The sequence below is a fragment of the Exophiala bonariae genome, assembly GCF_035927105.1.
Source record: "Exophiala bonariae strain CCFEE 5792 chromosome Unknown scaffold_3, whole genome shotgun sequence".
Lineage (NCBI taxonomy): Eukaryota > Fungi > Ascomycota > Eurotiomycetes > Chaetothyriales > Herpotrichiellaceae > Exophiala > Exophiala bonariae.
In genome coordinates, this window is record NW_027042478.1 from 880,513 (window position 1) to 905,553 (window position 25,041).

Sequence of the window (25,041 nt, forward strand, 5' to 3'; positions counted from 1 at the left end):
TGACTTAGTCGTACCTCCATGGATCAAGAGGTTGCTGTCATCGTTAACCCCGAGAGTCAGCATAGACTACGTCAGGAAATGCAAAAGAATGACCCTGAAATGGTAAAACCCAAGCGAGGGGCTAGCATCACGTCCCATCTGAGCATGGTTACCATCTTGGGCTGGTCCAAGCCAATCTTTAACCAGAATGTCCTACCCAAGAGTCACTAGTGTCGCCGGGACCACGCCAGGATTAGTGCCTGACAGGGGACAAATGTAGGTGCCTGGCTGCGCCATCTTGAGGCCTGAAGCTCTGCCGCGACGTTTCAGAGTCGACTTGCTGTTCTTCCCTTCAGGGCTGCCACCTGCAGGAAACAGGGCTCTCGGGCACTCTAGTTAGAGTCTTCACTGCTTCAGGCTCCGACCCTCGTCATTCCATGCCCACACCATGCCCACACCTTAGGGAAATGGCCTATCCGCACCCCCGTGCTCCCCTCCCCTCCCTGCACCCACTTCAATCGTATGCCACTGCGCGGCGGCTTGCCCAGTTCACCCCTGGTCCTGTTCCGCCCTTCGTCTCGTAATTCCTTCGTATCGCTTTCCAATGCCACTTGGATGCGTTAATAATTCATACCACATCCAATTACTTCCCTGGCTGCGGGTTTGCTCTGCTTCAGATTCTCTCAAACTTCCGTCTTGCCTCCGTTTCTCCCTCCTCACTATGAGTTCGTGAGCTTGGACTTCTACTCATGCCAGCACCGGTGCTTCTATTCCCCCACCCCAAGCCCACCAGCACCAACAATTGTATTTGCAGGTTGCTCGACATCCGACCCGACCTTGCTCGCGATTAACTTCCTGTCGATTCAACCTTCTTCCCTCTTCCTGCAGGATGAGCCTGTTGGCTGGTCACGCCTCATAGTTGACGTTCGAAAGACTGTATCCATCTGTTATAACGAGCCTGACTTGGTCATCGTCGGATCCAGACCCGAGCAGGAGCAAGAGACGGCACCCGAGTCACCATGGATCACCATCGTGGAAGTATCGATGCCATGGGCTATGATATAAATCAGTTCGTATCGCAGCAACCTCCTCAGATATTCGGCGCCTATCATCCCGACGGAAGCCCTATACCTGCGACCCTACCCCCCGGGAATTACTTTGGCGATCTCAATGATGGTCTCGACGATAATGATCCCAAGCGCAGGAGAATTGCCCGGGTATGATTTCTAAACATCTGCAAGTTCTGACAGAACACTCTTCTCATTTTCAATGTAGGCTTGTGACATGTGTAGGAAGAAAAAGATCAAGTGTGATGGGAAGATGCCCAAATGTGGCCATTGTATCAACTATAAAACCGAATGTGTCTTTACCCAGGTTGAGAAGAAACGAAATCCTCCCAAAGGGTAGGTCTTGATACCGAGGAAGACCGTACAAGTGGGGCTAACTATCTTTACAGAGCAAAATATATCGAAGGTCTAGAGAATCGACTTGGTCGCATGGAATCTCTGCTGCGCATGTCCGGTCTGTTGACAGAAGAAGAAGCCGGCAGGACAGATCTTGGAACGTTGGAGAAACGACTGGCCGAGAAGGCCTCTGCCGCATCCAAAGAAACTCCCGTCAACGGGACACACTCTCCCGCCGGCGTCAAGAGTAGCACAGCCTCCATGGCCGAGGGATCTCCAAGACCCGGCTCACAACCAGATTCAAACAATACACCCCGTGACACCGTGGGTTCCCCGAGCACCGAAGGTGAAAAGACTGCTCAAGAAGTGGAAAATTTGTCAGAGGCCATGTGTTCACTGGTCACGAACAATGTTGGCGAGACAAGATACATTGGTGAGTTTCGCATGTAGTACCAACCATGGACCAATAGCCTAACACGTTCCAGGCTCATCCTCGGCTTTTTCAATATTCTCATCAAAAGGTATCGAGTGGGTCAATGAAAAGACTGGAGATTCGTCTTTCCAGGAAACGATCCAGAACGCTGTCAACGAAGAAGACAACAAGTGGCAATATTGGAAACCCGAGGTGTTCGGAGACATCTTTGTTCGCCGTGTCTTCAAACCGCTCCCACCAAAAGAAGAAGCCTTGTCATTGTTCAAGGACTTTTTTGAGAACTTCAACTGCATGTTTCCTTTGTTCCACGAACCCACTTTCATGCACCTCGTCGACAAACAATACTCCAAAGACCCTTACGAAGGCAGTGGATGGTGGGCCAGCATCAATGTTGCGTTGGCGATAGCTTACCGAATCCGGGTCATGAGTAATGTGGTCCCACAAGAAGATGACCAGAAAGCTTGGCTGTACCTGAAGAATGCCATGGGAGTCATTACTGAATTGACGATGCGAAACACTGATCTTCTCAGTGTACAAGCCCTCCTCGGGATGGCGTTGTTCCTTCAAGGTACACCTAATCCCCAGCCCTCGTTTTTCCTCATATCAGCCGCCATTCGATGCTCACATACCATCGGTCTACATAAACGCGGTTCCGCATTCAACTTGAACCCGATCGAGGCTGAGCAGCGCAAACGAGTCTTCTGGATAGCATACTTACTCGATAAGGATACTTGTCTCCGTGCCGGTCGACCGCCTGCGCAAGATGATGACGACATGAACGTTGAGCTTCCTTCTGAAGATCCTCCGGATAATATTGGCAATGTTCCATTAGCAGATGGCAAGGGCAAAATCAATTTGTTCCGTCTCATGTGTGAGTTTGCAATCATATCATCGAAGGTGTACCGTCAGCTGTACTCCGTCAGAGCTTCGAAGCAGAGTGATGGCGAACTCCTGAATACCATAGGAGAACTGGACAAAGAATTGGAAGCATGGAAGGACAGTATCCCACTCGACTTCCGACCGGAGCACGAAATCAAAACTGCTCACGCACCTCTCATCCTCCACATCGTTGTCCTCCACTTCTCCTATTATAATTGCTTAACAACAATCCATCGAATGTCGGTCCATCATGGCTACTGGACCAGCCGACTGTCAGAGTATGCCATACAGGGGCTCAACGCTCGACCACTCAATCCAAGAGTGTTTTCATCTGCTGCACTCTGTGTTTCAGCTGCTCGAGCTTCTATTCATCTGATCAAATATATTCCACAAGGAGACTTTGCTTGTGTCTGGCTTGTCTTGTACTTCCCAGTCTCTGCACTGGTTACATTGTTTGCCAATATCTTGCAAAACCCGCAGGATACTCGCGCCCGGGCCGATATCAAGCTCATGGATCTTGTGGTCAGCTTCCTAACGAACGTCTCTCATGATGAGGATACTGGTTCACTCAACCGCATGCTGACAGTATGTGGAGAATTTGCTCGTATCGCCCGAGTGGTTATCGACAAAGCGGAGAAGGAGGGCTCCAAGCGAAAGCGCAGGTTAGTACCTGAAGAAGTTCTCCGAGTAAATCAGTCAGCCATGTCTCAAATACAATCACAACTCAATGGGCGTGCGGCTGGTTCACGAAGGTCAAGCGCGAATGGAGGGTCACCGCGTACCGCTTCCACTCTGCCATCGACTGCCATACCTAACACACCGATGAACAACATTCATATGAATGGTATGAATCCTGGTGTCACTTTCTCCAATTTGGCACCTTTCGACAGCGACTATCTTGATATGATGACCAATAATGGTCTCAGTCCTGACATGCAGAATCAAACCTTGCCAAGTTCTACCATGTCACCAATTAATTTGGGCTCTTTTCAACAACCTTTCGTCCCTCAAGATCTATGGCAGATGCCCATGACTTTTGAATGGGATTGGGCAGCGGAGTTTGGTCAACAGGGCTTTAATGATTTTATCTTGAACGATGGTCTGAACGAAGGAATGATGCCGAACCAATGAATATGACGGCCGTACTGTTCCCAGCATATATATGATGAGATAGGCTACATCTCACTACAGGCGTTTAGGGTGCTAAGTGGTCTGGATCTTTCGCACCTACCTAGGTAGGATAAACATGGCATTGCCTGTGGTTGTGGCAGTGAGTGTACAATATCGATACCCCATTCCGAGACCTCGAGCTCATCGGTTCTTTATTTTATTTGTTTTCGTGCCATCATTGTCTCTCTCTTCATGACTGCCCACATTGCACTCTTGGTAATTGTATATTGACTACCCCCTTTTGAGCTGAAGCCTTGCTGCTTGAGGCGGATGATCATGAGTATGGAATACTTTGTCTTCACTTTCAAGTTGATGGTTCACTTCTCCAGGCAGTGAAAGTGTCTTGTCGCTCACTTTTTCCTACCTTTGTTCATCTCCTCCCTCTACCACACCTTCCACCCAACTTGTTCTCTTCCGATCTTACCAACATCTTCTCTAACCCATCCCCTCCGATCCTGACAACTGACAAGATCATCGTGTTTGGGCCCTGACTCAAGACCACCTGATCTGTACTGCTGTCCTCTTGCGACTTTTCTCTCAGATATCTTGAAATTCAAATTCAGAACAATCACACAACAACACAATCGTCAGCCTCCATATTTTTGGGGAAATCCACACAAAGCACAAGTCTCACTAGCATTGTTGCTTATTTTGAGACATCAAAGACAAGGCTACTACCCCAGTGCTCTTCCTTGAGCCTGTGGATGCTAGTCTTTGTCCCTCGCTCTTCGTCATCCTTCTTGACCCCTTTGTCGCCAGAACAACAAGCCTGACACAATCACCCTCATCAACGAGATAAAATTCCGCCCACACGTTCGCCTCACCTCCTCTTCCTTTCCCCAGAACAACATCGTTACCAATATAAATCATAAACCATGTCATTAATTTCACGCCTGTCGCAATTTGGAGTTATTGCTGGCTGGGCCAGCGTCGTCGTCTTCAACGGCTGGCTGTGCCCTGCTCCTGACTTCACCATCCAAGAGAACAAGATCCTCAACCCTCCTGAATTGGAGAGACTCGATCATCAAACCCCTTACTTCCTCGAGCGCCGCGATATCTACCCCTCAAATGAAGGGATTGCCGCGCGCCTCAATTTGATCGAAACTTGTGCACTCTTCCCAATAGAGCACACCATCTTTCAACCAATCTGCCCCGGTGTTCAATTCCCGTCACTTCTCGTGTTGCACGACATGCCCTTGAAACCGTTGACAGTCTCGACTGTCGACGTAGAAATCGACACGGTTTCAGAGGTCAACGACGATGGTAACTCGACAATCAACCCGACAATCAGCTCAACAATCGATCAAAAGATCGTCTCGAAAATCAGCGCGATACTCAGCTCGGTAACCAGCTCGACAATTCGCTCGATACTCGAGCAACGTTTGGCTGCTGAGCAACTTCACCTGGACGCTCGTCGCAAAACTCCCAATCAAGTTACTCTGATATTCTTTGCTTCTGTTCTCGTTCTAGCTATCGCCCTGGTATTTTGCTCAATCCAGATGATTGACCTTCGTGCTATGCGGAAACTTCTTGAAAGAAGACTGGGGGAAGCGCAGCAAAGCCTTAAAAATCAAACCCGGCTACACAAGGAACAATTGGTTGAAAAAGAGCAATTCTGCCAACAAGAGTCCCCTGCACACAACGAAGCACGGAATCAACTCAAAGCCGAGATCAGCCGTCTCAAAGGAGTCAATGACAAGCAAGCCGTTGCTCATTCCGAACAATTGTCCAAACTGGGCACTGAGGTTCAACAACTCCAAGAAACTAATCAAAAGATCCTCAACAGGTCCACTGAGCAAGAAAGAGCTGTCAAAGATCTCGAAAACGAGAAAGCAAAACTCAGCGCACAGCTGTCTACCACCGAATCAGTCCCAAAGGCCGACTTTGAGCAATTGCAGGCGGAAAAGGAGAAAGCCCTGGAAAAATCCAAGAAACTTGGTCAGGAGCTCGACGCTGTGAATAAGCAACACAAGGCACTGAAGGAAGTTTCTGGTCGTGACAAAAGTGCCCAAGCCAAGGCAGAAGAATCGTTTAGAAAGAAGGAGTCGACCGCCGCAATCAAGATCAACGATTTGGAGAAGCAATTCGAAACCATGCAAGCAGAGTTCTCTGCCCAGCAAAATAAGGAAACCAAAACTCAGGATGAGCTTTCTGCGGTGACAAAGCAATGCGACAAATTGAGAGGTGAGCTCGAAGATACTGGCAATGAACTGGGTGAAGAAATGCTCAAAGGGACCTACAATGAAGATCTTCTCAAAGATTCCGAGAAGAAGCTCAAAGAAGCTTTGGAGCTGATCGAGGCAAAGAATGCCGAGATCAAAATGTTGGAGGATAAGGTTCAGAACATGCAAACATCTCCTGATTCAAAGCTTGAGCAAGATCAAACCAAAGCAGCTGTCATTGGACCTATCAAATCCGAGCCAGAGAAAAGTCAGGATTCAAAGAAGACTCCGGTAAAGACAGTATCACAGCAGGCTGTCGCCTCTGAGAAGTCAGCACCAGCGCTCGGCTCTTCAACTCCCAAGCAAGGCGAAGTCAGACCGGCCACCCCTCAGAGCCACAAGTCCGAACAAACAAAAGAACCAAAATCCCGAAAGCCTCCGGCCGAGACGACTTCACAGACGAGGAGCTTGCTCTCACAGTTCCTGGGGGAGATTGAGCGTCCAGTGGAGACCGAGGTATATCGTGGGCCATCGAGGCGAGCTGTGAACTTCCCACTTCCCGTTCCCAAATCCGCCTTCGCTCCGAAGCTTGAGTCGATGCCGGAGCTCAACATCAGTGCGAAGAATCCGAGCGAGGTTGCGGTTGCTCAACAAGCCTCTCGAAGATCCTCCGCTCAATCTGGCGCGAAGATCCAACCTGGCCGTGGTCGTATCCCATCAAATGCTTCTCCTCGGACCGGGTCCGCTCTGGGTAATATCTGGGCATCGACTGGTGCCAAAGCAGAAGACCCCAAGCATCCTACCACCGACTCAAAGGAGTCCACCATTTCATCAGCTGCTGTTGTCAGCGCTGGAAACCCTCCCCCATCCAAATCAGCTGCTGTCTCCAGCGCTGAGACCCCTACCCTATCCAAGACTCCTGTAGATACCACTGTCAGCACCGAGAAACCAGCTGTCTCAACGACAAGCTCAACTTCACCCTCTAAGCCGAAAACCACCCCAGCTTTGCCTCTGATCGTCACTGGCAGCAATGCCACACCGCCCACAACAACCGCAACCGCCACCGCTGACTCTCCAATAGCCGAGAAGATCGCGGATCTCATCCACTCCATCAGCAAGGACAAACAGGACAAAGGAAAAGGCAAAGAAATAGTCCCCGATCCTTCCAAATCGCTGAGAATAGACATTGAGACGGCCCAAATCCGACCACTTGATTCACCTGCTTCCGTGGTTACCCCCGTATCAGCTCGCTACCCTCTGTCTATCTCTCCTTTCAGGACTACACCAGTTGAGAACGGCAGTCCTGTCGAGGGTAACGAGGAAGGAGAAGGAGAAGGAGAAGCCGACGACGACGACGACGACGACGACGACGACGATAAAGAAGCAGAAGAAGAACAAGGCTCACCATCCGCCTCCTCGACCGGGGAACCCAAGAAGAGAACCCGCCCACGTGGCTCTCGGGCCGGGCGAAAAGTCCAAAAGCAGCGTGTCGTGTATGCCACCAAGGAAGAGGAACGCAAAGCCGAGGACCGGGCTATGTGGAAGACTCAGAACAAAGACGCCAGAGACGCCCAAACGGCTGCCCGCAATCAGTACCGGAAGCCTGGTCCGCAGTGAGTGAGCGAGCGTGTTCGATCAGATCAGATCACGCGTGACATAGGATTTTCTTCCGAAATGGATCAGAGTGGAATGTAGCTATGGATGTCAGAATGATATGGCTTTTGGGATCGTTGTCGTGATTGATGGTTTTCATTATCACTCGTCACGGTCACATATGAATGTAAATTGATACCCATATTGCAGGCTACATTAGGTAGTCTTGACGATTGAATACTGAACTTTGCAACCGAAATTGAAATTGAACTTAAAATTAACTTGGAGATTCAAGGAATGAACGATCCCTCACGTGAACTGTGATTTCATTCCGTATCATAAATCCCAACCTTTAAGCAGACCGGAGCCCACTGAAACAGTCGACTCACACAAAGATTCTCGAAACTCGGAGGGACGTTACAAAATGGCCACTGCGATCTTGCTTTTATGAGAAATTCAATACGTATCAGATTTCAAGTGGTCCATCAGTGTCTGCCCTTGTTAAATAAGTAAATACACCGTCAACAAATCCTTCACAATGCCAGTCAAGTCCTTACTCAAGAAGCAAGCGAAGCATCAACCCCCTGGGCAAAATCTCGACACGAGGTCGCAAAACCCCAGGTTTTGGCCGAATTGAACTCGATACTCTCCTGACTGCTCGTGGGACTCGTCGTACCACAACCGTCCGTCAGTAGTATTGCGTCGTATCCTTTTGAGAAGGCCTGGTGGAGCAGAGAAACTCAGTGTCAGTACGAAATGGGATGGGAACGAGAACAACGAATTGGATCGAATCGAATCAAAGTCGATGTTGCCGGGTGAACTTACATCTTGCAAACTTCCTCCGACACATTGGTCGGTGTTGACACCGGCGAACAGGAGGGTTCGAATGCCTTGGTTGTCGAGAAATTCTGTGCAGGCGGTGCTGGAGCCCCAGAGGCCTGACATGCGATTCTTGTGGATCCAGACGTCGGGGACTTTGGTCGTGGACGCGAGGCCCTGCCGTTCATAGTTGTCGCGCAGTTCTGGCGTCAAGTCTGCATTCCACGTGTCACGCATCAACAATCTGCCGGCGGGCACCACGGTCGAGTCGTCGAGTGTGACATCCCCAATGTCGGAGCCGAAGCCGCGGTATAGACGGGGATCTTTGGTGGGTCTGGAGACTTCGGTCTTGACAGTCTGTGCTGGGAAAGTGTGGCATCCTTCGTTGACGCCGTGGGAGTCGATGGTGCCTTGTCTCTGCGAGGCGTCGAGTTCGGCCCACTGGGCGAAGTGCTCCGCTGGGACAGACTCGAAGCCGAGTGCCCGCAGTGTCCCAGGCGGCATGTTGGTGAGTTCCGTCTCCATGAGACCCCAGTTCAGCCAGATGATTTGGATGCCGGCTTTGCGCGCCGCCGGGATGGCGTGGTCGAGGAGTTGCTTCTGTGCGAGCATGCCCTTGGAGTCGTTGGGTCGGCCGAGTGATTGGGAGAGAAAGAAGTTCTGCATGTCAACTATGACGAGCGCGGATTTCTGGACGGAGATGGTGATGGGGAGTGTGGTGGTTTGGAGTTTGACGGTGGTGGTTCCCGAAGCCAGGGGTGTTGTTGGTGTTGGTGGGTGGGTGAGGTCGAAGCCATCCTTGGAGTCATAGAGCCAGAAGTTGTTGGAGGCGGGGTTACCGATGATGCCTTTTCGATGGGTTGTGTCGGTGTTATTCATGGTAAGGTAAGTAAGTTTGCTACGTTGAAGGTGAGGTGAAAGGCGAGGCTGGACTGGAAAAGGGGCAAGGGTTGTTCCGTTCTTTGGTCGCTCTGAAATAGAGACACAGGTACCCGACTGTCTCTATGCTTCACAATTGAGCGACTTGGATTCTTAGGGCAATCGTATAATACTTTTTAAACAAAAGGGAGGTTTCATTCATCAAAGAAGCATGTAATTATCAATTGTTATACCGAAGGCCATTCTGGCATTTAAGTTCTACTGGAGATACCCCGCAAGTTATCAGCACTCGAGATAAGACCCTGAATTGGGCAGGAGACTGGCCACAAGTCGCTGTTCTCCGCCCAGACCTCATCTCGGGCATCTGGTGCTATCTGAGTATATGGACTTGACTGTGTTGTACCTGTGTACCTGGACTCGGTCACAATAGCCATTGTTGGTGAGATTGGAGCCTGAGGTGGTGAAATGGAAGGCACGACCCCGCACTCCCATTAGGTACCCATTAATTGTAAACCGGAACGGGTAGGAGCGGTCGGACAAGGAAGGAAGGGAGTCGGCAGACCCAAGAATGTGGCAGGCACCGTTTTGTATTCAGAGCAGCTCTTCCATCTTAATCTTTTATCTATCTCTCAATATTCAACTACCGACCTAATCAAATCTTCCCCCCGCCGTAAGTAAATTGATCTCAGTCAAAATGAACCCCTCGAAAAGTTGGGATCCAGGTCCAGCTCAGCTGTCATCTGATAAATGTTCAAGATCATGATGCTTAGCTAAAGCCAGTCTGTTTACGGTTTACCCCACAATGAGATGCCACCATTTTCCATCCTCCATACGAACAAACATTCTCAATGCTCCCAATCTTGAACATCCTCTCTACTGTGCACACACGACCTCCTGCCCTCCCTCCCACCACTCTGTTGCATTCGAATACCACTTCTGAACCTCCCTTTCAAGTCCTGCTCCTTGCATAGCGCCCATCCGTGAATTTTACCCTTTCCCTCAATATCAAGTACCTTTCCTTGTGGCATTTCCAAAATCATGGCACTCCTTCAGGCTCGAGTCAAGAGTGTCCTCTCTGGTGACACCTTGATCATCACTAACCAAAAAGGTGCCGAACGTACTCTTTCTTTGGCTTATATCTCTGCTCCAAGATTGAAGAGAGAAGGTGATGAGGTATCCTCAACCATGGCCCCTAATATACCCTCGATGCATGCTAACAATTTCCCTCCCAGCCATTTGCCTTCCAATCTCGCGAGTTCATTCGAGAGCTATTATTGGGCAAAGTCATTCAATTCCAAGTCCTCTACGCAATACCCACCACCAAGCGAGAATATGGTCGAGTCAAGCTTCCCAATGGCCCTGACCTACCCGACCTGGTTGTCCAAGAGGGCTGGGCCAAGGTTCGAGAAGATGCAGGCAAGAAAGAGGATGACGAGACTGCATTGGCATATCTTGATAAGCTGAAGTCACTCGAAGCCGAAGCAAAGTCAAATAACAAGGGTGTCTGGTCAAAAGGTGGACAGATAGAAAACTCCTCAGAGGTTTCAGATCCTAATGCCCTGGTCGAGAAATTCAAAGGGAAGAAAGTCGAGGCCATCGTTGAGCGTGTCTTGACTGGTGATCGCCTCATAGCTCGAGTGATCTTGAGTCCAACCAAGCATGTTCAGACCATGCTAGTTCTAGGTGGTGTGAGAACCCCCGCAACCAAGAGGACCACACCCGAAGGCAAGGAAGTTCCCGCAGAGGCATTTGGCACCGAAGCACACGCTTTTGTGGAAGAAAGACTACACCAGCGAAAGGTACAAGTCGAACTCTTGGGAGTTACACCCCAGAATCAACTCATCGCCAATGTACTTCATCCCAGGGGCAACATTGCCAAATTCCTACTCGAAGCTGGGCTGGCTAGATCCAATGATCAGCACGTTACTCTACTTGGGAATGATATGGCACAGTTCCGTCAAGCAGAGAACGCTGCCAAGAATGCTCGAAAAGGTGTGTTCACCGGTACTTCGGCTTCCAAAGCTTCTGGAGTCCAAGATGCCGATTTCACAGTCTCAAGAGTTCTGAATGCCGAAACCATCTTCATTCGAACTCGCTCTGGTGATGAACGAAAGGTGACCCTCTCAAGTATTCGACAACCCAAGCCGTCGGATCCCAAACAGGCACCTTTTGGAGCCGAGGCCAAGGAATTCGCGAGAAAGAGACTGATTGGCAAACACGTCAAAGTCAGTATCGATGGCAAGAAACCGGCCTCGGAGGGCTTTGAAGAGAAAGAAGTTGCAACTGTGACGGTCAATGGTAAGAACATTGCTTTGGCCTTGGTAGAGGCCGGATACGTCTCAGTGATTCGACATCGCCGAGATGACGATGACCGTTCTCCCGATTATGATGCTCTCCTTCTTGCCGAAGAGGCCGCTCAGAAAGATGAAAAGGGTATTTGGTCATCCAAACCCCCTGCAGCCAAGCAATATCAAGATTACTCGGAAAGCCTACAAAAAGCCAAGATGGAAGCATCAGTACTACAACGTCAAAAGAAAGTTCCAGCTGTGGTCGACTTTGTGCGGTCTGGTGCTCGATTTGTGGTACTGGTCCCTCGAGAGAATGCCAAGCTGACGTTCGTCCTTTCTGGAATTCGCACTCCCAAGCCTGCTCGTCAGTCAGGTGAGGCAGCTGAGCCATTTGGACAGGAAGCTTTGGAATTCGCGAATCGCAGAACTCTGCAAAGAGATGTGGAAATCGATGTGGAAACCACGGACAAAGTCGGCGGTTTTATTGGAACCCTGTACGTTGGACGCGAGAACTTTGCTAGAGCACTGGTGGAAGAAGGATTGGCTGAAGTACATGCTTACTCTGCTGAGCAAAGTGGCAATGCGAATGAGCTGTTTGCGGCCGAGAAAAAGGCCAAGGAAGGACGCAAAGGAATGTGGCACGATTGGGATCCTAGCAAAGATGCGGAGGTGGAAGAACAACCAGTGCCTTCGAATGGAACCAATGGAGATGCTGCCGAGGCCGCTCCACGGAAAAAGGACTATCGTGATGTGGTGGTGACCCATGTTGACGAGGCAGGAAAACTGAAGATCCAACAAGTTGGCAGTGGAACTGGGGCGTTGACGGAGTTGATGAATGCGTTCAAGTCATTCCATCTCAACAAAGCCAACGACCAGCCATTAGCAGGACCTCCCAAGGTTGGAGATCTTGTTGCTGGCAAATTCACCGTGGATAACGAATGGTATCGAGCCAAGGTTCGAAGGGTTGATCGTGAAGGCAAGAAGGTAGATGTGACGTATCTCGACTATGGCAACTCGGAGACGGTACCATTCTCTCGACTACGACCACTGAGTCAACCGCAATTTTCGACACAAAAGCTCAAGCCTCAAGCGACCGATGCAGTGCTGTCATTTATACAATTGCCCACCTCGCAGCAATACTTACCGGATGCGGTAGGCTTTATTGGGGAGGAGACTGATGGTCGAGAGTTGGTAGCGAATGTCGACTATATTGTCGATGGCACACTCTACGTTACGCTTTTCGACCCTAAGATCTCTACCAAGATTGAAGAAAGTATCAATGCTGAAGTGGTACGCGAGGGTCTTGCTATGATTCCGACGAAACTCAAGGGATGGGAACGGCAGGCAACTGAGACACTGAGCCAACTGGGAAAACTACAAGAAGAGGCCAAGAAAGCACGTCGCGGTATGTGGGAATATGGAGACTTGACTGAGGACTAGATGAGGTTTCTTTTCAGTCCGTGGAGGCTAGGGCTAGCCATGTCCAGACCGTGGTTTGGAACCCGGCAGATGCGAACGTGCATGATGCAGGTGCCTGAGCTAGACGATTCCTCTTGAGACAGGGATGACTAGCAAATGGGCCGGTCCGGAGAGAATTTGACCATGACTTTGAACGTGATGATGATAGTTATAATTAACATGAGATTGGGTTGGTCCGATTTCTGCATGTGGCCAGCCTTGCGTGAGTGAGGCCTCCCGAGATTCCGAGGCACCAAACCTTTGGGCTCCCATAACAAGGTTGCTTACCTCGTTTCTCGGGACTAGACCAAGGTTCATGACTTCAGCTGACAGGCGAATGAAAAGTCATCGCCAGTTGACTTCAGCTATGAGCCATTAATCTTGAGTTTTGACATTCTACGAAATGAATCGGAACATGAAGGTCCTTCAAATAAATGGAAATGGAGTGGGTAAATTATGCAGGCTGGATAAAAGTCGATATGGTTGTGCATTGCATGGATGGCATGGGGAACCGGGACCATAATTGTTGGTGCTCCGAGACGGCGGCTGTTGGCGGCACGATTGCCATGATGATATCAGCAATCACAGAGTTTTGACTTCAAGTTGTTCCATGAGCTTCCTGTCGATGACGTTGACGCTGATACCTACTTACTCTCCCTTCCACTTGTTGCTCGTGCTGCACTCACCGCTCGGCTTTTGCTTGGGGCTTCTTGGGCCTGTATAGTAATAATACGTGCAATTCCGAGATGAATGCCCCAGGTGTCCCCATGCCTGCTCTGCCTATCTCATCCCCTCTCGTCCTTACTCGTAGAACCGCCCTTTGTCCGCGGCCGGTCACTCCGAACCATATAGTTTAACCATGATGGACACGAGGTGTTTGTACTCGTCGGTCTTATCTGTGGGATCTCGTGCGAGTCAATAGCACTTGGACATCCATCTCTTCTCATCTCATCTCACACTATCCCGTACCTAAGCACCATTCCTCTCTAGCTCTTGGGATCTCCTCGCATCTGTCGGCACGCCTGAATTAGTTAGTTTCTGGGACAATTACCTAACTCTGCTACATTTAGATTCTTGACATCTTGGACTTACTCTTAGTAGCAATAACCTCATCTGTAATCCTGTAATAATCCTCTTCTTCATTCTTTCTTGTGTCTTCATCCTCCTCCTCATCCTGCTCCCTAATTAAATCCTGTTGAAGCCAAGCACCGCTCGCTCCTCCTCTCCACAGGTTTCCCCTCCATTAAGCCTCCGCTGTCGCTGTCGCTGTCGCTGTCGCTCTTCTCCTCCCGTTCTTCGTCGGCGGCTCTGGAATAGAAGGATACGAGGCTCAACGGCGGGCGCACCCAACGGCCGAGAGTCACTCAACTTTCCTCCGACAACAATTCAGAGTTTCGAGTTGGTCTCGAGCTAATTTAGATACTCCAACTTTCCCACTTGACTGGCTTCTCCACACAAGAGGGAAAAACACCACGAGACTGTTTGGGAAACATGGCGACGAATCTATACAGGACCCTCACCAGTCAGTCCCAAAAGTCGCATCACTCCGAACACTCGACCGCCACCGTTCAAAACACCTTGACCAAGACCACCACCACCGATCCTCTTACTGGGACACTAAACCATCTTACGCCTGCACAAGAACAACGACTGGAAGATTTCAAGGCGCAGTTGGAAAAGGGTGGCTGGTGGTCGCCTGACGGGATAAATGGGAAGCCCACGCATGACGACGGGACGTTGCTGTAAGACCTCATTGTGCAATCCCATTTCCACACTGGATACTAATTGCAAATCTCCCCAAAAGTCGTTATTTGCGAGCCCGCAAGTTCGACATCGCAGGCGCGATTGGACAATTCACCGACACCGAGAAATGGATGAAGGAGCAGCGCGTCGTCGAGCTCTACGATCACTTTGATGTCGACTTCTACGAGCGAGCCCGTCTGATGGTGAGTGCAATCTTGCGAATCCACTGCGCTTTCTGGGGTTGTGAGCTAATTCATCCTCAAAACAGTACCCTCAGTGGACCGGCCACCGCGATAAGCGAGGCATTCCCATCTACGTCTACCACATCAAGGGCCTCGACGGCAAGAATGTCGCCAAATACCAGAAAGAGTCGCAAGCATACAAAGACAGCCTTCCCTACCACAAGACCCTCGCCACTCCTGCAAAGTTAATCCCTCTGTTCGCTCTCTACCAAAATCTACTTAATTTCGTCATGCCTTTCGTCTCAACCCTCGAACGACCCAACCCAGAAGTCCCAGTCACGAACTCTACCAACATTGTCGACATCTCCGGTGTTGGTCTGACGCAGTTTTGGAATTTGAAAGCCCACATGCAGGATGCCAGTGTATTAGCCACAGCACACTACCCAGAGACACTTGACAGGATATTTGTGAGTTGAGCGAGCCATCTCTCTATCATTCTGAAACTAATCAATGGACTCGACTAGATAATCGGAGCACCCGCTTTCTTTCCCACCGTCTGGGGCTGGATCAAACGATGGTTCGATCCAGTCACCGTCTCCAAAATCTTCATTCTCGGCAAACATGAAGTCAAATCCACCCTCTCCACCTTCATCGATCCCAAGGACTTCCCCAAAAGATACGGAGGTGATCTCGAGTGGAATTGGGGCGATCTACCACACTTGGACGACGAGACACGAACGGCACTGGAAAGAGATGGAAACAAAGGCTGGGTTAAAGGCCCTGCTCTCTGGCTCGATAATCAAAGACTGGTGGTTGGTGCTGAGAAAGGCAAGCTGAGAAGACCAGACAGCGATGTCGAGGCCAAATTACCCATCGTCTATGCAGCAGATTATACCGAAGTACCAGTCCATCCAGATCGCAAACTGTCCAAGGGAAGCACGAAACCAGCAAAGACGAATGCAACCGCGCAATCACATCAACAAGCCGAAGCTGCAGCGGAGACGGCCGCACCAGGAGGAGCGACTCAAGCAGCCATAATAACCGACAAGACTGAGCCCGAAAGCCAGACTGCAGAATCGCCGACTTCGACATCGCTAGCACCTCCACCGGTGACACAACCAGCCAGCACAGAGCCCGCAAAGGAAGTCGACACCGAGGGCAAAAATCTGCGAGCCGCAGCTGACGGTTCCGCCGTGCACCTGCCCGATCACCAACCGGCCCATCCAGCCGTGACGGCCGAATATCTCTCCTCGAAGAGCAACATCTCAGTAGCACCCCCTGAGACCGCACAACCACAACAAGAACCAGCAGCACCCACCAACCCAACACCAGCAGTCGCCGCCGTCCCAGCACCACCCACAACATCATCAGACGCCCAACCCCAGACGGAAAGCAAACCCCACGCCCACCCTCCAGCACTCCCGCAATCCGGACCTCTCCCAGAGCACGTCAAGAAGATGAATGAGGCAGTCGCACAGGCACTGTCGCAAGAGTCCGTATCCGAGATCCCCGCGACGGCCAACGGCCACGCCGCCCACCCGGAAGTCCTCGTCGCCAGCGACGCCAGTAAAGGCCTGGCCATCGAGTCGGAGAAACTCGGCCGGCCCCCTATCGAGCGCTTTGTCACTGCGGCCGAAGTCAAGTCGTGAGTCTGTGCGGTCTGGTAGATTGAATGGGAAGGGAGAAGGGGAGGGAGGAGGGAGACTGGGTTGACGTGTTTTTGCTGTCTGTCCGTCTGTCAGTCTGTCTGATGTTTGAGAACGCAGACCAGAGCAGACCTGAACTGAACAGAACAGGCGACTGCATGTCTGTAGGTTCACGTCGAGATACAGCTGGCCGGTAAGGATTGGACTCTCTCTGGATTTGGCATTGGAACCTGGGCGGGGGTTTACGGGGTTTCGGTTGGATCAGGATCTGCCTATCTGTCTGTCTACTTTGTCGAACCCGGACAGCAACCGCACTGGCACTGCGATGGATGACACCGTGTTTGCAATAGCCCCTCTGTATGTAGGTGTGCTCGGTTATCCCCCATGGACGCGAAATAGGGTGGGGAAGAGTGACTGACCGAGTCACTGTCTGGTTTGTTGGTTGGTTGCGACTTTGGTCTGAGATATGAGCATCTTCGATGAGAAGGGCGGAGGAAGAGGAGGAGGAGGAGGAGGAGGAGGAGGGACAGCAACGACAGGATTGCGTGGTCTCTCTCGCTCGTAGTAGCTTGCTCCGACATCGTTCTATATACCATATACCATTGTTATTGATATATTTTTTGTGGAGTGCCGGACCGGACTCTTGCTCGACATTGCACAGCTGCTAACTACAATGTTAATTGTGGATGGAGACCCTGGATTGTGTTTTGATGACCTCGATGTCTCATCCAAGCAAGAGCATCCCATCTCTTTTGTTAATCGTACCTCCATTGGTGTCATGAAGAGCTAAAGTTTGAAAAAGAATGTTTCTTTGTATATAGAGATATATTGTGTTCAACGACCATTTTGATATTTATGTTGCTTGCTATCTACCGTACAGAGTTTGGTACACAAGGACTAGCTTTTGATGTGTTGTCGTGAACATTAGGACATAACTTCTCAAACAAGACAATTCTCTGGCACAGAAGTGGTCATCCAGCGTTATCTGTAACATCTCTCTTTGGAAGTTGTACACTGCTTGAGACTCAGATGGAGATCACTCGGAGACAAATTCCTGACAAGTTGCATGTTGATGAATGTGTTCCAGATTAGGTGGGTTTATGCGGCGAGGCCAATGACACCGCAGGCGGGTCGTGGACCAGCGCTGCCGGTCTTCTTGCTCTCCTCGGTCCCGCCCTGGCCGAGATCATCGGTGCCAGCATGGGTGACAACAGTGCGCTATAGTGCAAATATTAGCTCTCTGCACTTCCAATCCAAAGGAGGTTTCAAGTTGGGAGAACGTACACCTAGGACGCTCTGTTCACCAATGAGCTTGATCAAGCTATCGGTGACGCTGCCCTTTGCATTTCCCTGGGCATCGGTCTTGATGTTGCCTAGATCACCAACGTGACGTTCAGTGTCGGATGGAGCACCATGTGTCTTTCCATGTGGGTTATCTGTTGCAACTGTCAGCCCATAACCTCTCTCGTTTGTAGTCTGTAGGAGGGTTCGGACATACAATGAGGTCCAGCACTGGTGCAGCCATTCGTGTTGTCACCGAACTGATGAATATGGAAGCCTCGCTCGGCATTTGGGTCATGACCGGTGATATCCCAGCTAATGGTGGTAGGAGAGTTCTCGTCGGCTTGCTCGAAGGTTACTTGGCCAGTGACCTTGGAGTCTCCTCGGAGAACGGCAACTATAGGACTTAGGTGTCAGAAGTTGCTGAACTTCCATGGCTGATTGGGGATTTAGAGCCAGGGAAGAGGGATTATTGAGTAGGTTCGGTGTCAATGGTTCGAGAAGACGTGCTGACAAAATGCAGCCAGCAGCATCTCAACCCTAGGAAGTGCGGGGATGGGAGAAGGAGGACCGAGACTCGACTGACCTGCTTTGACCATATTGTCGGTATGTTTTGGTAGATTGATTTTGATGGATTGAGGTATCAAGAGTGTGTGATGATCGAGAATCTAAGAAGAATTTGTGTTTAGACGAACAGCAAAAGGAGGACGAGAGAAGGCGTAATCCAGCACCCACAATGACAATGGAGGAAAGCACGGAATGAAGTCAGTAGCAGCAGCAGTAGTGAGGGGAAGAATCGGCATCGAATTGAGGGGCACTGTCATTTCCGTGCCAAGACCGGACCATTTACTCTCCGGTCTTCGGCCGACGATTATGCTTGTTAGGGGGTCTCAACAAAGCCATTCATTAGGTACCTAGATAGCTAAGGTAAGTAACTGACATGGAGGCTAAGAAATTAGAGCCATATCGACAACATTGAGTCGTTGTCTAGAGTAGAGCGCTCCGCTATATGAGACCAGCAGAATCTGCATCATCTACCCATTTGCATTCTGTCCTCTGGCAGGTATCAGATTTATGCAGCCCAATAAGTACCTAGGTCTCTAGGTAACTACTCCTTCATCCAATGCAAACCAGTCTTCCGCCATCATGATTTTCGTAATTATCCGAAGCCACATAGAACAGGACCCAACCATAGGACCAACAGTGGCGACACCAATCTATCAATCATTTCAAAGTCATAAACAACCCAAAGAACTTCAGAACCACATTAACCACCAGGGCCGCAGCTGCGAGAACGACAAAGATCTGACCGATCTCCAACCAGCTGTTGAGTCTGATTTCAGTTTCAATAAAGCCGGTCTTAGATATACCTTTTGATTGATCTGCAGAATTGACGTCGCTTGGAAAGAGACCTGTGTTATACCACTGCTCCAACAAATCATCCTTCTCGCGCCATCGAGCTAGCAACCATTCGTCAAACTCTTTGGCGTCGGAGAGTGGAATGCTGGAAACGGCAAATCGTCGCCAGTACATATTCGTGCACTTGGGAGGTCGGCCTTGCAGATAGGTGGAACGAATGGTGAAGTATTCAGGGGCAAACCCCCCTTTTCTATGGGATAAAGTCAGTCCGGAACTTCGGATAGCAAGAAGACAACTTACGGAGTGCCTTCGTACGCGATGGTACAATCGTACACCCAGTCAACTGTGCCTTTTAACTGCTGCAGACAGAAAAACAGTCCAGTGCTTCGTGGAAGAAGTACATGTCTGGTGTTGGGAATGCCCTGCTTCTCGGCCCACTTTGCACTACCTTTGACGGTATTGCGGGACAGATTGGTGCCTTCAGGAAAGATCAATAGCCACATGGGGTCCAGACTTGAGGAACCGGACAGCGGGCCGCTATGTCGAGTTTTTAATTTCTCCAGGCGATGTTGTAGACGTGGTTTGTCTGACACCCATTTCCGGGCCATGAAGATGAATCCATAAAACATCATACCAGGACCGAGAATTGGGACATACTTGAGAGATTCCTTGAGGATGATGTAGATGTGTCCGTGCATGCGGCTGGTGTACGCTATCCACCAGAGATATAGCCATTCTGTGTAGACTTGATGATTGGCGACATACACCAGTCTCTCTGGGAATGATGTCTCCAATCGACCCGTGCTCGAGACGCGAAATTGTCCCTTTAATTCTGGGTCCCAACTCACTCGAACTTTGGTCGGGGCAAATACTTTGGTACCTGCAGTGCCACAGATTCCAAAAGATTGCTTTGTTAGAGCCATGTATGCGTAGTAATAGTCTCGGTTGTACCAATACAGAGGCGCACCAAGGAATTGTGTGGCAGCGATGCTGAACGTACAACAATTCAAGAATGTTGTCAGGAGAATTGCCCGAACGATCTGTGTCAATGTTCCATGCTTAATTTCTCCTGCGGGATGACCATGCTTCTTTAGTAGATCACTCGTCACTCCATTGGTTTTGGGTATATTGTCATGCCCGTTGGTTTTCGCAGTGGACTGAGAAGTGCGCTTTCTTAGCGCATCATCACTGGTGGTATCCATGATCGTCTGGTGGTTTGGGTTTCAAGGGGGTAGTTTGACAACAAGAAGAGGCTACCAGTAAGGAGATCGATAGTTATAGGAGCAGTATCCTCGAAATGTCTTGCACTGAGGTTTGGTCTCGGGCACGTGGGTGTGAGGCATCTGGTGGAGGCTGTACCAGGCACCAATCTGTAGGCGGAGTTAGGCACTAAATGTGTCAGGGAAGAGATGTCATTGTTCGAGGTTTGTGTTGCAGAGGAAAGCGAAATACGAGGAGCGAGAAACGATAGAGACGTCAAAAAGAATGAGTCATTATTCTAGAGAATCGATAGTTTGTCAATTTGGTAGAAGCTGAAAGTCTGAGTGTGTCTTGTGCACGCTCCATCAATGTTGCCGGATGCCACGCAGTGATGAGGCTGCGGACAGACGACGTGCAAGTGGTGGTCATCGTCCGCCTGATCCGCACGCTTATTATTCGGCTGCATTCTATCCGTGACGCCGAACCCGGCTGACTCAGCAATGAGAAATGTCACGTGATAGAATCATGTGACCGGTGTCATCACCTCCTCGCGTATTCTGAGATCGAAACTCGACACTATTTTCAACCTGTATGCTTTGATATATCTCCTTGGTTTTTGGGTCGCTCTTTTCACTAGATCGTTTGGATCGTTCTTATGTACTATATTAGCAATTCGCGCCTTGCCACTTGGTCTGGCCTTAGTCGCTTTCGCCGCTGGGGATAGCTTGGCCATTGCAAACCATACTCAACTTCGCTTCTCTGAATGAACCATCAACGACCAGAACTACACTTTCGTGACACTCCTGATGATGACCAGGCGCGCGCCGAAATTACGGATCTCGACACTCATATGTACTAGATCTCTCTTCCCCAGCACTCAGCGTTCATTTATTCCACGCAAAGACAAAGCCATCTTCAGCGCATCGTCTCTACTCTCATCATCGCAATATCGACCATTCTCTTCCACTATTCCCCGCTCGAACAAATTTCCATTCAGCGGTTTGCCTGATCGTGGAGGCTTCCATTTGAAGCAAACTCCTGCCAATGAACTCCTCTGTCTTGAATGGCATCAGCCTCCTCGGAACATCCTGTTGATCAAAAAGGACTGCTCAGACGATGCTACCGACGCACTCAAAGAGTTCGCCAAGCATGTCACCTCCACCTATCCAGACGTCAATATATTGGTTGAGCCACAAGTAGCGGCAAATCTAGGCCGCGACTTACCAGCTCAAACATTCACCGCGGCGAACAACACTCAATCCGCAAAAGAAATCCACCGGAAAGCAGACTTGGTCGTCACCTTCGGAGGTGATGGCACCATTTTGCACGCTGCTTCTTTGTTTGCAACCTCAGATAAAGTTCCCCCAATTCTCTCATTCAGCATGGGCACCTTGGGTTTCTTGGGAGAGTGGAAGTTCAGTGAACATAAACGAGCTTTTCGCGAGGTATACATGTCCGGATCTGCTTCTGAACGTCAGGCTCTCATCGAGAATAAAGATCCCGACTTGCCAGAATCAAAAAGCCATTTCACGGGTTGGTCCTCTGTAAGGGGCAAGTCAATGGGCTCAACAAGAAGTGCTCGAATCTTGGTACGACAGCGTCTCAAAGTCGGGGTGTTTGATGCCCAAGGCAATCGATTGAGCAACAACGGGGATGTTTTGCATGACATGCATGCCATGAATGAGGTAATCTTGCATAGAGGGCGAGATCCACATCTTGCTATTGTCGATGTGTATGTGGGTGGCCGCTTTCTCACCGAAGCTGTTGCCGATGGTATGATTATTTCCACCCCCACTGGTAGTACTGCGTACAGTCTCAGCAGTGGTGGTAGTATCATTCATCCACTGGTGTCTTCTCTACTATTGACTCCAATATGCCCAAGAAGTCTGAGCTTCAGACCGCTTGTCTTGCCAGCAACAACACCTATTACTCTGAAATTGAGTGAAAAGAATCGTGGTCGAGAGGTTGAAGTCAGTGTTGATGGTGTAAGACGCACAGATGGTATTGGCGTTGGCACTGAACTCCGGGTCTCAGGCGAGACTGTGAGGAGCGAAGCCGGGATTCTCACAGGTGGAATACCCTGCATCATGCGGCGAGTTAATGCTGGTGCTGATTCTGATGATGGCTGGGTGGGGGGTCTGAATGGGTTGTTGAAGTTCAACTATCCTTTTGGTGAGGAAAGTTGAATAGCCATGAGCATGAGAAAGCTTCTGTATCAATACTCGACCAAACAAAGATTTCTGGGTTCTGGGTGCTTACTTATATGATTGCCGGAGCTCACAAATGAATCTTCCTCACGTGCTCATGGTCACAGCTGTGAGACGAAGCTGCGGTATTACGATCGATGCTTGCATTTACTTCATTCAGGATTTCCCCTCCACTGGTTCAACGTCGACGAGCACCAGATCAGCATCTGATGCGCTCCAAAAATACCCAGAGCATACCCCTCTGCATGCTCCGCTCACGCAAATACCACCGCCTACCGAACGAAAGTCCATAGAATTGGGGGTGCTGCAGTTGTGGACACTGATCTTTACAAGGCGTCCTCCCGGAATGTATTTCAGTCCGACAGAAATCACGCAGGAAGCCCGCATTGATAGGGCGATTCAATACGGTTGATTATGGAAGGAAAAGGCTCCAACTAAACCGGGAGCGCGCTGCCCTGAGGTCCCTACCTACCTCCCTAGGTACTAGTAGGAGGTGGGAAGTGCCATCAGACATGCCAAGGGTTTGCGGGGACAACGAAATCAAAGAACAAAGAACAGTTCTCTCCGGTTAGTCATTTTGTTTGATTGGCTATGTGAATCAAAAGGAGAGATGTTTAGCTTGTGTTTTTCCAGGTTCAAACCACGCCTTGTCTTCAAATCCTTCGCTGGTGAGTGGCGATATCCCAAATTCCCATATCTCCGAAGTAGTCACCAAAGCTCAAATTCGTGTACAGGTTGTCGTCAATCTTGTGTCGAACAGGTGGAAAGCCATGGCTTAGATTGGTCGCCACAGTTGCCACATTGCTTGATGCAAAAGCATGAGAGAGCATTTGGTGTGTTGGGTGCGGCTCTGAAATTGTTCGCAATGCCAGCAGTGAGCTTGATTTGTTTGACGTCGTAGGTCTGGGTCCGCATCTGTGAAAATCCAATGAACGGGTCAAATTGGACCCGATGATCGGTGTCTGATCTTGAAAGAAGGCACGCGATACTCAAAGCCTGTATCTTGGCCATGACAACACTCTGCTTCTGTGATGTTGACTTCTTCCAGAATTCAATCGCTTCCAAGATATCATTGCAAACGGGGTCGAATAGTTTGTACATGAAGTCGGCATCTTGGGTCATGTTCTGGATCGTCTGACTGAGGCGAGGCAGCAAATAGAAATCTTTGGGAATCACAACCCCGTTTTCATTTCCATCATCGGAGCCAACTGCGACTGATCGACAAATGTGATCAGCCTCAGCCATGCTGCGGTTGAGTGCTGCATATCTTCTCATCTGAGCTCCTAGTCGCACGCTCCAATGGGCTGCCATCACCTCAATGTCATTGTTGACTTCTTCGATTGTGATCTTCGAGGTGTCAAGTCTCGAGTATTTGACAGACATATTTGCAATCATGGTCTCGCCATCCAGCCATGCCTGGGTTCGTTTGCAGCAACTTCAGTCACCCATTGAGTTGACTGATTCGCGCATCACGAACTCAACTTGTGCCATGACCAGTGACTAAGCGTGACCGTTAGTTACCTATATATACTGGGAAGGGGAGTCTTATCATTGAGCCCCATAGTACCCTCGATGGCGGCGAAAACGTACCACCTCCCTCTGGAGACCTCCTGAAAGAAGCTGGCAATCGAAAAATCACAATCACCATCTACGGGCTGTACCAATACGCCCGTGATGTCCCTGGTCCAGTATGGGCAAAACTTCTTGTCACGAACGCCGGTACATGGGAATCACTCCATCCAGTTCATCAAGTCGATACGAGTAGTTTCTCCAGCACAACAAGACTGGCATATGAGAAGGACAAAACTAGGAAGGACATAGTGAAGAAATACCCAAATCTTGGTGTGACTGAGTGTGGTGTCAGTCGCCCTCTTCAATAACTTCAGACCGCATATCGGCGAGCTCATCATTGCTGTCAGTGGAGAGAGCCATCGTCAGCGTGCTCAATTCGATAGTCTCGTCATTATCCTTGTCATTCTTGTGGCCACGACGCGTTGAATATGTAAGGCCAGAATTGTCGCCTATAATGTCGTCCTGTTCAGAATCACCGTCGGAGTCACGCGATTCATTATTTTCAGTCTTCTTCGTCGTCGACCACTTTTCCGAATGGTTGAATTTCAACATCATTGGAATCTGCTGCTCTCAGAATGCATCTGTGGTAAAGGTTGAGTAAAACTTCTTTCTCGCCGATCGGCATAAGAGGAGCTTTCAAGTTTGGTAAAGGATGAAAATTGTTGAAGGAGAGGAGCTGAGAGGGTTAAGGAGAGAGATGAGATGCAAAGAAAGTAGCGAGGGAGGATGAAGAAAACGAAGAGGGAGGCTTGAGAAGGAGGAGGGGGAGAGGGGGAGAGGGGGAGAGA

General features: G+C 49.8%; 8 protein-coding genes across 8 annotated transcripts; 4 read left to right on the forward strand and 4 right to left on the reverse strand.

The window, feature by feature from the left end:
- Nucleotides 1–998: 998 nt before the first annotated feature.
- On the forward strand, nucleotides 999–3,825 carry LTR84_007834 (uncharacterized protein; the record flags this gene model as incomplete). Its single annotated transcript, XM_064851386.1, has 4 exons — nucleotides 999–1,196; nucleotides 1,354–1,382; nucleotides 1,436–1,815; nucleotides 1,868–3,825. 4 exons carry the CDS (start codon nucleotides 999–1,001, stop codon nucleotides 3,823–3,825), a joined length of 2,565 nt encoding a protein of 854 aa, XP_064710389.1.
- A 4,351-nt stretch (nucleotides 3,826–8,176) lies between these two features.
- Nucleotides 8,177–9,317, reverse strand: LTR84_007835 (uncharacterized protein; the record flags this gene model as incomplete). Its single annotated transcript, XM_064851387.1, has 2 exons — nucleotides 8,177–8,341; nucleotides 8,445–9,317. 2 exons carry the CDS (start codon nucleotides 9,315–9,317, stop codon nucleotides 8,177–8,179), a joined length of 1,038 nt encoding a protein of 345 aa, XP_064710390.1.
- Nucleotides 9,318–10,355: 1,038 nt separating this feature from the next.
- On the forward strand, nucleotides 10,356–13,045 carry LTR84_007836 (uncharacterized protein; the record flags this gene model as incomplete). Its single annotated transcript, XM_064851388.1, has 2 exons — nucleotides 10,356–10,490; nucleotides 10,550–13,045. The coding sequence occupies 2 exons, from the start codon at nucleotides 10,356–10,358 to the stop codon at nucleotides 13,043–13,045; spliced, it is 2,631 nt and encodes an 876-aa protein (XP_064710391.1).
- Nucleotides 13,046–14,554: 1,509 nt separating this feature from the next.
- Nucleotides 14,555–16,637, forward strand: LTR84_007837 (uncharacterized protein; the record flags this gene model as incomplete). Its single annotated transcript, XM_064851389.1, has 4 exons — nucleotides 14,555–14,805; nucleotides 14,868–15,009; nucleotides 15,075–15,455; nucleotides 15,513–16,637. The coding sequence occupies 4 exons, from the start codon at nucleotides 14,555–14,557 to the stop codon at nucleotides 16,635–16,637; spliced, it is 1,899 nt and encodes a 632-aa protein (XP_064710392.1).
- Nucleotides 16,638–17,732: 1,095 nt separating this feature from the next.
- On the reverse strand, nucleotides 17,733–18,514 carry LTR84_007838 (uncharacterized protein; the record flags this gene model as incomplete). Its single annotated transcript, XM_064851390.1, has 4 exons — nucleotides 17,733–17,852; nucleotides 17,919–18,070; nucleotides 18,133–18,312; nucleotides 18,430–18,514. The coding sequence occupies 4 exons, from the start codon at nucleotides 18,512–18,514 to the stop codon at nucleotides 17,733–17,735; spliced, it is 537 nt and encodes a 178-aa protein (XP_064710393.1).
- A 625-nt stretch (nucleotides 18,515–19,139) lies between these two features.
- Nucleotides 19,140–20,476, reverse strand: LTR84_007839 (uncharacterized protein; the record flags this gene model as incomplete). Its single annotated transcript, XM_064851391.1, has 2 exons — nucleotides 19,140–19,524; nucleotides 19,575–20,476. The coding sequence occupies 2 exons, from the start codon at nucleotides 20,474–20,476 to the stop codon at nucleotides 19,140–19,142; spliced, it is 1,287 nt and encodes a 428-aa protein (XP_064710394.1).
- An 807-nt stretch (nucleotides 20,477–21,283) lies between these two features.
- Nucleotides 21,284–22,660, forward strand: LTR84_007840 (uncharacterized protein; the record flags this gene model as incomplete). Its single annotated transcript, XM_064851392.1, has 1 exon — nucleotides 21,284–22,660. One exon carries the CDS (start codon nucleotides 21,284–21,286, stop codon nucleotides 22,658–22,660), a length of 1,377 nt encoding a protein of 458 aa, XP_064710395.1.
- A 762-nt stretch (nucleotides 22,661–23,422) lies between these two features.
- Nucleotides 23,423–24,172, reverse strand: LTR84_007841 (uncharacterized protein; the record flags this gene model as incomplete). The annotated part of the gene is made up of 2 exons (XM_064851393.1): nucleotides 23,423–24,097; nucleotides 24,164–24,172. 2 exons carry the CDS (start codon nucleotides 24,170–24,172, stop codon nucleotides 23,423–23,425), a joined length of 684 nt encoding a protein of 227 aa, XP_064710396.1.
- Between the last annotated feature and the right edge of the window lie 869 nt (nucleotides 24,173–25,041).